Here is a 12,453-nt window from a genome sequence, read left to right on the forward strand (position 1 = left end):
TCCGTCTAGGGTTTTGCTTCCTCCCCGAGAAAAATCGAGGCCTCAGCCCCCCGGAGCGCGCCGCGCCTCGCCTCGCCGACCGGTCGCCGGAGATGTCCCGCACGCTGGTGCAGCCGGTGGGGCAGAAGCGGCTGACCAACGTGGCCGTGGTGCGGCTGCGCAAGGGCGGCCAGCGGTTCGAGATCGCCTGCTTCCCCAACAAGGTGGTCAACTGGCGCGACCGCGTCGAGAAGGACCTCGACGAGGTGCTCCAGTCCCACAACGTCTACTCCAACGTCTCCAAGGGCGTCCTCGCCAAGTCCAAGGACCTCATCAGGATCTTCGCCACCGACGACCTCGTCGAAATCTGCCTCGAGGTCCTCCTCCCTCCTTCCCCGACTCCCGCCGTGGATTGGACTGGATTGGATGGGTCCTGCTAATTTCGTGCTGATTTCCGGCTCGACTGCTAATCGTTGCTGCTGCTGTTGTGCTCTGTCAGATTTTGGAGAAAGGGGAGCTCCAGGTTTCTGGCAAGGAGAGGGAGGCGCAGCTGTCCTCCCAGTTCAGGGACATCGCCACCATCGTCATGGAGAAGACTATCAGTACTGAGACCCGGCGCCCCTACACCATGAACATGATCGAGAGCATCATGCACGAGATACACTTTGCCGTCGATCCAAATCTTACCTCCAAGGAGCAGGTAGCTGCCTGCTCTCTGCTCTCGATATGTACTACCCTTAGTGTGTGCGTGCGTGCGTGTGTGTGTGTGTGTGTCTATATATATAATGGAGGATCACGATTTGTTTAGCATCCGTCATTTTCATTCATCACCTGCAGTGCATTTTCTTCAAGGAAATGTTGCTTTAGGCCAAATTATTGTACACATTACAAACAGCCCACCTTCTGATTCCTGTATTACAGGAGTATTAGGAAGTTGCCATGCTAGCTTAGAATATTTTGCTTGAAGTGATGATATCTTACTGTACGCAATCTAATTATCTGCATTGGTCCCAATTGGAAGAAATTGAGTATTGATGTCATGTACAAGTCCTTGCCAAGACAGCAACTTCAGTCGCAAGTATGTGCATATGAATAATCTTTCCGGAGATATTCATTCATATTACATACTCCCTCCGTCCGGAAAAACTTGTCCCAAGCTTGTTCCTCATATGGATGTATCTAGCACTAACTTGGTGCTAGATACATTCATTTGAGGGACAAGCTTTTTCGGACGGAGGGAGTACTATAGAGGCTATTCTGTTTGTTAAGTCCTTGCCAGGACAGCAACTTCAGGCGCAAGTATGTGCATATGAATAATCTTTCTGGAGATATTCACTCATATTCCACACTGTAGATGCTATTCTGTTTGTTATGCACCTGGCATTGTCTATCAGTTTTGTCGGATCTGTCTTTGTTTTTCTTTTCAACCGATGGCCATTGTTTGGGCTACCCTAGTTAACCTCTTTTTGGATGGAGTCACTCAATGCCAGTACCTTGCACTGCCATAATGTGATAAAAATACTCAAGGAATTAGGAATTCTTTGTGACAGTACTGATGGTACCTGTGTTTATGCTTTTACCTTGGTTATTATTACCTGCGCTTGGGACAATGTGACGGAGGTCGTAATATACTAATATTGTTATAGTACATCTGTGTAGACTTGTTATCTACTCCCGTTTCCTTTTTTAATTTGTATCTTCATCCATATTTCAGGCACTGAAAGTTATTAAGAAGCTAATTGAGAACCCTAAATACCGTATAAAGCGTGCACCATTGACAGTGCGATTCATTGCACCTAAGTCCAATCTTTCTGGCCTTATGGAGAAGCTTGATGGGTGGAATGCAATTGTTCTTTCAAAGGATGAATCTGCCGATCAGTCTTCCATTGTAAGTCTTTTAGATTATCTTTTCCAAGCTGTTAATGTGTTGCCTGATTATGATTTCTATCATGTGAGTTCCCCCATTGAACTTGTGTTTCGTAAGTTATAATAGGATGCTGTACTCATTCTGGTCCCCCCAAAAATGCTATACAGCTGGTGAATGGTTTATGCTATCATTTAGTGGGAGTTCTATTACTGAGAAGCTTGCCCGTTTTCTCCTTTTGTACCTTTCAGTCACAATGATCTCAACATTCAAGTCTACTTAGGCTGCTTTGTGTTCCTCTCCTTTGTGACACTGATGCAATTATTGTCCAAATTCATGATATCTTCATGTCATGTTTCACCCTATTAGTTGGTGTACTATACTTAATTCCGAATAACATATTGCAGGTATGTGAGATTGAACCATCTGTTCTGCACTCGTGTGAAGAGAAACTGAAGGACGTGCAAGGGAGGGTGGAAGTACTCTCGGTGTCGGCACACAAAGAAAGTGGCTCTTCTACAGACCAATATGACAATGTCGAGGACAATGTGGAGAAGGCACAGCCCGTGCCTGCGAAGGAGTCTGGTGCTGTTGCTCAGCTAAGTGAGACCATGCAGAAACAGAGCCTTTCGAGTGAAGTGGAAAGCCAGGGCCAGGCACCAGGCAAGCCGCAGAAAAGATGCAAAGAATGTGACATATTCATGGAGGACAAGCTGTACAGAGACCACTGCAAGTCCGGGTGGCACAAGCACAACTACACACGCCACAAGAATGGGCTTCCTCCGCTCAGCCAGGAGGAGTGCTTGATGGAAATGGAGATGGCAGATTCCCAGAGGGGTCTGAAGGACTACGATTTCTGAGGTGGGTTTTGTCTAGAACTCCCTGTCACCATGCCTTTGAGGCCGAGAAATGGCATGCACAGGCCATGAATTTTGCAGCCTTGTTGTTTCCGTGGACATGGTCATCATTTGGTAAATGCTGGTATGAAGTGGGGAACGAGTTTTGCGAGACGCTAGCAAGTTTATAAAATGTAATCGGGTTACATCGTGTGAATGTGAACTGTGAAGGTAGTAGAACCTGGCTCATGTGTATTTGGCTGAGTAAACCTGTGGCAGCTCTGATGTTTGCGGCATGAACTGTAACGTGATGCTATATGGTACGGTCTTGAGTACGCGCCTGTTATGGAGGTGAACCAACTTAATGCAACATATGTATATCGATTTTGCAACTTGATGTTGCTTGGGTACTGATATATGAATTCCGGGGTTGTTGTTTATTATTGGCTGTTGGCCTGCTGTAGGTGAAAAGAAAAGGCAGATACAGCAGGTATCAGCCAGTTGTTTGGTGCGTTGATAAGGCATGTAAAAGGCGTGCAAAATGATCACATATCGCACTAGGAAAGATGATCACATCCACTGATCAGAAGCAAAGTAGAGAGTAGGACGTGAAAGAGAGCAGCGATGTATAGTTTCTTGTAACACCTGAAGTCATGAGTAGATACCTCTGCTCTGTCCATGTTCGCTGACGATGAGAAACACTGCGCGCTTTCCTTTCCTTTCCTTGAGCAAGCGGAGAAAGGGCAGACAGCCTTGTGTCTTGTGTGGTGGCATCAGCTCAGTTGGCCTGGTCGTTTGCCCCGGTGGCAAGCTAAGCACAGATACCAAAACTGAGCGGCAAGAAAGGCAGAAGAAGCACACTAGTAGGATGCAAGTGACTGGGACGCTTCCTGGAGAAAGCGAAAAGAGTTGGCTCAACAGCAGGCAGGATCATCGTCGCCACGCCACCACACCTCACTTACATCTACTACATGGATCATCGATCTGCCCTTTTTCCTCTTTCTGCCGCCGGCTTTTCCACTGCTTTCTTCTCCTCTTACCGATGGCCGCTTCCACCTCCGATCCACGCTTCCTCTTCTTCAGCTATAATATAACAAGCGCCTGCTCCTCCTCGAGTGGTGCAGTAGACAGTAGTAGTGGCTACCGGTGTCAGTAGAGGGCAGAGCAAGCAACCAACCGTGGTGAGTGGTGACCATGGCGCGCAACTGCAGAATCAGCAGCTTGCCGCCGCCGCCGTCGATGCTCTTCTTCTTCCTGCTCCTCATGCTCTGTACCACCTCGCACTGCGGTAAGCTCACTGCTCCCAGCCCATCCAGTGAACCAAGATACTGTAACGGCGTCTTCTAAAAAAAATCCTAATTCGTTTCTTCTCTTCTGCGTTTGAGTGGTGTCACTGGAGTGAACACAGTGTCGGATCTCAGTGACCAGCTCTCGCTAACCTGTCTGTTAACCTGCATTGTGCTCACTAATTGGAGTCTTTGTGTTGGTGGAGCAGAGGCGAGAGCTCTGAGGCAGAGCAAGAGGAACTCGCTGATGAGCGTGCTCTTCAAGCTCAACTTCGCCAGGGCGGTGGAGCCGACGCAGCCGCCGCCCCCTCCCTCGTCGCTCGATGCCAGCGCTGGCAGCGACGCCGCGAGCGCGAGTCTCGCCGCCGTCGATGCCCCGTTCTGCGTCAACCCTCCTGACGCTCCCCCCTCGTCGTCGTCCACGCCCCCCTTCACCTCCACGGCGCCCTCCTCCACCACCCCGTCCGTGCCGGACCAGCTGCCGCCCATCACCCCCGTCCCGCCCTCCTTCGAGCCCAGCCCGCCGGCCGACGGCGGTGGCGCCACCCCGGGCTCCAGTCCGGGGCTGGGCACGCCGGCGTCCACGCCCACGCCCATCAACCCGCCGCAGTTCGCCCCGAGCCCGCCTGGGACGGCGCCGCCCAGCCCGATCGTCGTTGTGCCGAGCCCGCCCGACGAATTCGGCCCAGGCTCGGGCGGCGGAGGACAGGGAGGAGGCGTAGGAGGAGGGGGCGGTGGTGGAGGAGAGGGAGGAGGTGGTGGTGGTGGAGGAGGAGAAGGAGGAGGAGGAGGAGGCGGAGGCGTAGGAGGAGGAGGAGGAGGCGGTCTAGGAGAAGGAGGAGGTGGCGGAGGGGGAGGAGGCGGCGGGTTCATGCCGCCGATCATCTACCCGCCGCCGCTGGCCCCTCCGATGGCGCCGGGGTCCGGGCAGGCGCTGTGGTGCGTGGCGAAGCCGACAGTGCCGGACCCGATCCTCCAGGAGGCCATGGACTACGCGTGCGGCTCCGGCGCCGAGTGCCGGTCCATCCAGCCGTCCGGCGCCTGCTCCCAGCCGGACACCGTGCTGGCCCACGCCTCCTACGCCTTCAACAGCTACTGGCAGATGACCCGGGCCAACGGCGGCACCTGCGACTTCGGCGGCACCGCCACCATCGTCACCAGCGACCCAAGTAAGTCCTCAAACCTCGACTGACCGAAAGCTCCATCCACCCATCCATGCTATGCCATGCCACTGCCATGCATAAATCCTCATGATCGATCTTGATTTCTTACCATGGGTTTCTGTCCGTCATGATCTCTGCAGGCTACGACAGTTGCGCGTTCAACCTTGTATGAGGCTGCAGATCGATGAGCCAATTTTCTGTTCCATTTGTTTCGAGGCCACGCAGCACCGCAGGCTTAGTAAGGAGTAGCTGAGATTAGTGTGATTTTGATTCTGGCAAGACTGCTGATACCGTGTAAAGGCGATTCCTTGACATGTGCATTATACTAGTAGCTTCTTGGGCAGGAAGATGCTTAATCGTGCGTGCCCCTCTTGTAACTTTAAACCTTCTTGACCAAATTAGTTTAGTTTAAGCCAATGATATATGCCTAACTTGGTGTTCACGCTAACCCAGTTAGTAGCACTAGGAAAGTTGGATTCTGTCCGATCACGCACGAGCTCGACTCTTTGTTCCACACTTGATCCAACTAAGCATCTCCAGACAAACATAGTACTCCCTCCGTAAAGAAATATAAGACCGTTTAGATCACCGAAGTAGCCATCTAAGCGCTCTTATATTTCTTTACAAGATAGTACTACGTGATAACTAAGATTGAGAAGGATATATATAGACACAAGAACCCAGTGAAACAGCTCCATATTGACAGGACAAAATGCAGGAAATGCACTTTAGCTAGCTACCGGAGCACTGACAAATTACAAACAGCCAAGAACACGATGCAGCAGAGTTGACAGGGTAAGGTTTTACACACGCGCCTTACAGCAGATACGAAGCTTAATTCACATCAACGCCGTCAAAAATCAAATAAGTAGCACTAGTAGTATTTGTTCCTGCTTACGCCACATACACGGAGTGTATGTCTACTGCCGGCTGTATCCGTCCCATCAGCTCTTTTTTCTGTTTTCAAGAGAGCACCTGATTGGAAACCCTTAATTTTTCTGATTGCATGGCCGGCGATGGGTTCCTGATCTGGGGTTTCAGTGGCTCGCTGATAACTGCATTCACCGCACTCACCATTTCGCTCGGCGAGCTAAATCCATCGGTCTGGGAGTAGAACAAGTGAACTGTCTTGCACATCTTCCAGAACAGCTCCTTGCACGGCCTAGGAACAGCAGTGTCTTCCCTAAGAACCAGCTTTAGCAAGTCTTTTCTACATGACGCTATGGACTTCCGTTTCGTTTCTTTAGCCGTTTCAATTGACATAGAACCACCACTGTGGTGAACAAGTAGTGAGACATAATCCAGGTTTCCCTCCATGCTCTCCCTCTGTTACAAATAGATCAAAAAACTGTCAGAGCAACCAAATTACAGCTTTTTTTTCGAAAAGGGGAAAGACCCTGGCCTCTGCATCATCATGAACCAAATTACAGCTTACAGGTCTAAACTACATGGCAATAGTGATGAGTAATTACTACTCCCTCTGTACCAAAATACCCGTCGTTGGGAGAAACCAGTATAGGTTCCCCCAGCGACAAGTATTGTGGTACAGAGGGAGTACTCTCTATATTATCATCATTATATAACTACAGGATACACAACTATTAGTTCAATTCTAGCTTCTGGGAGCAAGCATCAGCACGTCTTCTACCATGGTTTTAAACTCTTAAAAATATCATACAAGCATTTAGGTGTGTGTTTTACAAGAATAAATTATTGACATGATCATGGAGGACTGTAAATCTTGATTTTTGTTAGAATTTGTAGTCCGCGAGGACTGCGATGGTGTCTCTATCTCACCACATATCTGTTTACTGTTTGTTCGGGCAACCATCACGATACTTGTTTATATTAAGATGAAAGGAATTTGCCTGTTGTGGTATGTGAAGCATATAACTGAAGCACATATGTTTATGACATACTGCGAATGTGATGTGCGTCGACAGGAAGTTTAGCATAAAAGGGGGCCCAAATACCTCAAGGCCTTGGATATCATTGAGAAGACGACCACAAGTGCTCATTAGCCTAAATAACTCTTTGTATTCTTGATCATTGACTACGCAGTCCGAGATCTTTTCCCCGATAAGATACAATGATGTGAGCACAGTGGGCCCCAATGTGAATGAAACAACTGCATTTGACATGTATTGCTCAATTGTTGGCACATATTGCCTCATCCGCCATTCTGCCTCAGACATCATAGACCTCAACAGCTGAAGCCACTGCAGATAGATTCAACATTTCAACACTGAACACAAAAAATTTGAGAATCAGGCGAACACAATGAAACTCACTAATTCTATCAGGTGCTTTTGCACATCACGGCTTTGTACTGCAGAAGCCACTGCTGCAAGTTGATTCACTGTCGTATAGATAGCACAAAACAATATTTTCACTTGCTCAGAGTAGAACTCATCTTTGGAGTGCTCATCCCACCTAAGACAAACATTAGCAAATCAGGGATCATAACTTGTTAGCAATGCGCGAGACACCAACTCTACTTACAAAATGAAGGACCAAGGTGGTTACTTCTCAACTAATGCTATGAGGTTTTCATGTTCTTCTTGTGATCCTCCAACATCGAAGAAATCATCAACAACAGTTGTGAGCACTCCATTTTTTGACCATGACATGCGAGCATCAGACAGTTCAGGAGGGAATATGGTAGCAGCAGCAGCGAGATAACAATATGACAGCTTCTGACGTGCAAACTGTAGCTGGTCCAGCCGGTTTTCTTTCGCCCAACTGTTGCCACAAAATTTGTAAGTTTTCTAAGAAAGGAAGTTAATAAGGCAAGAGATCATAAATGTTAGATTACCTTTCAAGATGCAGGAGTTCATACTGGTAAATAGATTGAGAAAAATCGAAATCTTGAATAGCCAAAGCCAGAAAATCTTGGTTGACGCAACATGGCCTGTTTCAGCAAAATGTCTAGCATTGGTGTAACATCTTTATTTATATAATATATGATTCACGGACTATTATTTTTGGGAATTGATACTCTTACAACTGTTCTGTCTTTAGCATATGAGAACCATAAATATTAAAGTGTTCAATGTTCCTCTTATGGTCTAGACGTTCCATTGTGGCATAAAAGGGAAATTTAAGAGCATACTCCACCTGAAATTACAAAAAACAAAAAGGTAACTTAACAGCCAAGAAAAGCTAGGACCAATTCACTTTCTGAGATTTAAATTCCATTTAAGCACCTCTTGAAAGAGTGGCGTTGTTTGCACCCAGTCGGAGAACAACTTTTCTGTCAATAAACTGGCTGACCAGTCGCCTATGTTATCTAAGATACATTCATTTTCTGACACACTGACCTCCGAAGCCTTGTATAATTCCAATATTGATTTTGTATCATTTAAATATCCCTGAAGTGAGTTATGGAAAGTGGTTTCATCAACATGATACAGATCATCTGCGTCATTTTGAAATTAGGTAGTTAATTAGATATACAAAAAAGACAAGTATAAAATTAGTACGACGGGAAATTACTGCCCAAGGAAGTACCTGAGGAAACATCATATCCATTCATCCGCAAAAGACGAAATGCCATTGCACATGCTGCTACATCTAACATGATTTCCTCGTCTCTCTGTAACCAGAAACTGCGATGTGGATGCAATGAAGTTCACAAGCTATGAATGATAAATATTAAAACTTTATTCATGATCCTTACCTGTATGCCACGTCCAGGATGCTCTTTATCTCAGTAGAAAAATAATGAGATATCCCGATTTTTTCAAGAGAATCTACCATTGAAAGCTGATGATATATATTTGTTGGATAAACTGTTGGTACTGCAAAAGTCTATTTCGTTAGGTAACTAGCCACAATATAAGCCCTTACAAATTCCTGACAAAGAAAGGCACATAGACACACCTGAACTACCAAATTTGCTGACAAGTAATTTTACATACTGCAGGGCTTTGTCATCAAAATTGTGGATTAATGCAGCAGCAGTTGTCGAAGGGGAGTTGAACAACGATCCATTCTTCCTTTGGAACTTCATAACTTGATTCCAGTCCAACAAGTTTCCTTGCCCTTCAGCAACATAAGCCATATATGCTTTCCTCCCATCAGATTTATCCCCAATAAGTCTGCATTAAGTTCATGTATAATATAAGGATTTTGAAAATATTACTCACAGTAATACATGTCATGCTCAACTTCTGACTGCCAATTTCAGCAAGGAAAAGACATATGAATGACATGTGTCCCCCTTTCGCTTCAAGTAATGGTTCTTAGAAATCTTTCAAAACATAAAAGTACTTCCAATTTTTTTTTTAACTTCTACAAGCAGAAAGATAAGTAAATAAAGCAATCTGTATTTTCCATCATGTATGATGTAACTACTCCCAGCAACCTAACTTTTAGAAATCAGCTATCCCTGAAGTGTAAACAGGATCAGAAAGGAAGCACACCACAATTTTCATGCTAGATTTGTCAAACCTTTTCAGTTCCACCTCCCGGAGGTGAAGAATCCTACCAACATCAGTTTGTCCAACGGGAAATTCCAATCCCATCTCAATCCCAAGGCTAAGCATACCCGAAAATGTGATATTGAAGCCTATAGGAGCAACACTCTGTTCATCTGTAGCAGTGGATAAATTTCTTCCAATGAAACGTAGTCCTGTCAGTACCATTTTCATCGCATCAAGGCCATTGGTCTGGTAAAAATAAAAAACACAAGACAAACAAAAATGTTAGTTCATCTTTGCTTCATACCTCTCTTGATATGCTCCCTGCCAACATTCCACCTCTTAAGTGCCAGCACACAAGCCAATGTGGATGAGAGGACATCCTTGTTGATGGAGGAGTCCATTTGGATGAGACCCCAAGATCCATTGCTTTGCTGGGTTTGTAGGATCCACTCGACACACTGTGGGAAGCATGGAACTTGAGGAGAGCCCGGCAAGGGCACCATAGCCACCCACGCGGTGTCGTAGGAAGATGGCAACAACTCAGGTTCCAGGAGCTGCTTCCTTATTCTAGCCTTCCGCTCCTGATTTAGTTGAAACAAGAATCATGTGACAAGACCCTCAAACATCTTCCTGAAACAAGGATCGGTAGTGATGGACATACTACATACCATGTTTTGCAGGCTTGTATTTTCTCCGGCAGATCCCCTCTCCGCATTTTCTGTTTCTACATAGGAGATGTGTACTTCACATATCAATTGGCACATCTCAAAATTGTTTTCTTTTATAAAAAAGAATGCTTGAGGAAATTGGGACATCACTAGTGTTTTTTTTTGACCAGGGACATTACCCTTGTAAATACCACAGACGGTGCTACTCTCACTCTCAGACATAAAAATATGGCGTCAAACCAGCGCTAAGAAAATGTTTGAAGTGTATTTTCATACATGTGGAGCTAACTGAGGTTAATTAGTTGGATGTTAAGTTGTATGATTAGACTTGCCTCTCTCCTCATGGAGAACGGGATGAAGGAAATCTAGAGCTACTCTTCCCCTAAAATATGCTCAAGCTATCCTAATGCCACCACTTCTGCTATTTCCGTGAAGCATATGCTTCTGGCCGCGGCCGCTGTCGCGGGTCTGAACCCATGGTGCCACGCCACCGCCTCTACACGCTGATCTTTCTTTAATAAATACATTGCAAGAGCTAACCTTGCAAGAGCTAAACTTTCAACTAGTGTGTATTTTTTTAAAAGAACCCATATTCTTTGACTCTTTTGCCGGTCTAGGCAAGGTTAGCTATTTTTCACTACGCAATGATCAAGCTTTAAGAAATTCTTGAGTACATGTCTTTCAGTGCTATTTTATCCCATGTTTCATCCGTGCTTCCATGATGCAGTGATTTTGATAATATTTCTTAAAATTGTTATTAGTTGTATCCATTGTGGTCAAATAAAGTTGGAAGCTTAATTTTCAACCATGTCTGTTGTAGCTTTACAGTGATCACAGAGGATATGTGATATTGTCATCTACGTGGTGATGTACCCACTAATATATCTTTTAGTGTTGTCCAAATCCAGACTTCTGTTTGGAGGTAATCTGTTTGTGCACTGATATGACTTACATTTGAATACACGCAAACACTCAACTATGTTTTTTTAACACGGGGAGGGGACCAGAAGGCCCCCGAAGCTGCTTAGAAAGTAAGGGCTTCTTTGATTCAAAGGAATTTTATAGGATTTCTGGAGGATTGAAATCCTTAGGATTTTTTCCTATGTTGGTCCTTTGATTCATAGGATTGGATCCCATAGGAATTTTTCCTATGGAATCTTTTGTACTACATTTCATAGGAAATTTAACATCCACTCCAACCTCTTTTTACAATTCCTTTATTTTTCCCGTGGCATCAAACAATCATTGCTAATTCTATAGGATTCAAATGGGCATGCCACTCCAACCCTACACTTTTCCTATTCCTATGTTTTCAAAATCCTACGAATCAAAGAGGCTATAAGATTATAAACATGTCCTTCCTAATTGCAAACAAGACCCTTAATTTTTTATTTTAAAAAAGCAATCCGGTCCTGCTGCAGCCAGACCTTGCCAGAGCTGCGTCTGCCACCATCTCCGGCATGATCCTTGCCATCTCTGGGAAAAGGAAGAAGGGTCTCTCCATGGAAGTTGTAGAAGTGCTCGTCGGAACCATCTCCTTGTCTGATCTTCTGTTCCAGCAGCGGAGGTCAAAGTAGTGGGAAACAATCGAGCGATGAACTCCACGCAGCATCCATCCCTTGGAGTTTCTTGGCCAGAAAAGTAGAAAGCACCAAACTGCCACCCTCTTCCCCACCACCATGAAGGCGGAGAGAGAGCCCTTAGGGAGCGCTCTTCACTCGGTCAAGAAATTAACCAAGCTTATTTGGGAAGCCCTTGACGACTCTCAAGAGGAGGGGTGGTGGAAGGGAAGGGAGGAGAGGAGGGTTGAATCCTTCTGGCCCTCACCACCCAAAAGTTTCAAACTCTCAACTAGAGTTGCTCATCTTTCGTTATGCTGGTAGAGTGTGGATGCACAAAAAACATTTGGATATGTATGGATGTGAGAAATCTTAGTGTTAATTTGACTTGTTTTCTTAACAAATTATAACATAGGCAAGAATAAGTATCAGAATGTCATGGTGCCCATGTGAAGTCCAACAGTAGATTAAAAGCTTTACCATGTGACGTCATTTCTTGTTGTTGTACATAGTATAACCATTAGTCTGTGTGCTCTATAGTGGTTGAGTAAATGAGCCAGGATGAAGTTCAAAAAGTTGTCTTACCCCGTGTAAAGGTTAAGGTTTCCTGTTAATGTCTAAGTTTCTACGATATTTTGTAGCCAGCAAATGTTAACACTGAGCAAAAAAATAAG

At 45.6% G+C, this 12,453-nt stretch overlaps 3 protein-coding genes across 3 annotated transcripts in view; 2 read left to right on the top strand and 1 right to left on the bottom strand.

The window, feature by feature from the left end:
* The first annotated feature begins 6 nt into the window (after positions 1 to 6).
* Positions 7 to 3,119, top strand: LOC119356225 (ribosome maturation protein SBDS-like). The gene is made up of 4 exons (XM_037623152.1): positions 7 to 356; positions 479 to 679; positions 1,694 to 1,867; positions 2,251 to 3,119. Exons 1-4 carry the CDS (start codon positions 93 to 95, stop codon positions 2,701 to 2,703), a joined length of 1,092 nt encoding a protein of 363 aa, XP_037479049.1. The 5' UTR covers positions 7 to 92; the 3' UTR covers positions 2,704 to 3,119.
* Positions 3,120 to 3,509: 390 nt separating this feature from the next.
* Positions 3,510 to 5,569, top strand: LOC119351867 (leucine-rich repeat extensin-like protein 5). Its single transcript, XM_037618654.1, has 4 exons — positions 3,510 to 3,967; positions 4,175 to 4,699; positions 4,823 to 5,134; positions 5,269 to 5,569. The coding sequence occupies exons 1-4, from the start codon at positions 3,874 to 3,876 to the stop codon at positions 5,298 to 5,300; spliced, it is 963 nt and encodes a 320-aa protein (XP_037474551.1). The 5' UTR covers positions 3,510 to 3,873; the 3' UTR covers positions 5,301 to 5,569.
* Positions 5,570 to 6,091: 522 nt separating this feature from the next.
* Positions 6,092 to 12,453, bottom strand: part of LOC119358107 (ent-kaur-16-ene synthase, chloroplastic-like) — an 8,774-nt gene continuing 2,412 nt past the window's right edge. Inside the window, exons 2-13 of the mRNA XM_037624806.1 lie at positions 9,857 to 10,133; positions 9,581 to 9,761; positions 9,011 to 9,228; positions 8,808 to 8,928; positions 8,639 to 8,736; positions 8,335 to 8,546; positions 8,133 to 8,245; positions 7,944 to 8,039; positions 7,655 to 7,870; positions 7,420 to 7,561; positions 7,102 to 7,347; positions 6,092 to 6,454 (exon numbers count right to left, since the gene is read on the bottom strand). Of these exons, the coding sequence (XP_037480703.1) occupies positions 6,092 to 6,454; positions 7,102 to 7,347; positions 7,420 to 7,561; positions 7,655 to 7,870; positions 7,944 to 8,039; positions 8,133 to 8,245; positions 8,335 to 8,546; positions 8,639 to 8,736; positions 8,808 to 8,928; positions 9,011 to 9,228; positions 9,581 to 9,761; positions 9,857 to 10,133 (2,283 nt within the window). The remainder of the gene's footprint in view (positions 6,455 to 7,101; positions 7,348 to 7,419; positions 7,562 to 7,654; positions 7,871 to 7,943; positions 8,040 to 8,132; positions 8,246 to 8,334; positions 8,547 to 8,638; positions 8,737 to 8,807; positions 8,929 to 9,010; positions 9,229 to 9,580; positions 9,762 to 9,856; positions 10,134 to 12,453) is intronic.

The sequence above is a fragment of the Triticum dicoccoides genome, chromosome 2A (genome assembly GCF_002162155.2).
Source record: "Triticum dicoccoides isolate Atlit2015 ecotype Zavitan chromosome 2A, WEW_v2.0, whole genome shotgun sequence".
NCBI lineage: Eukaryota > Viridiplantae > Streptophyta > Magnoliopsida > Poales > Poaceae > Triticum > Triticum dicoccoides.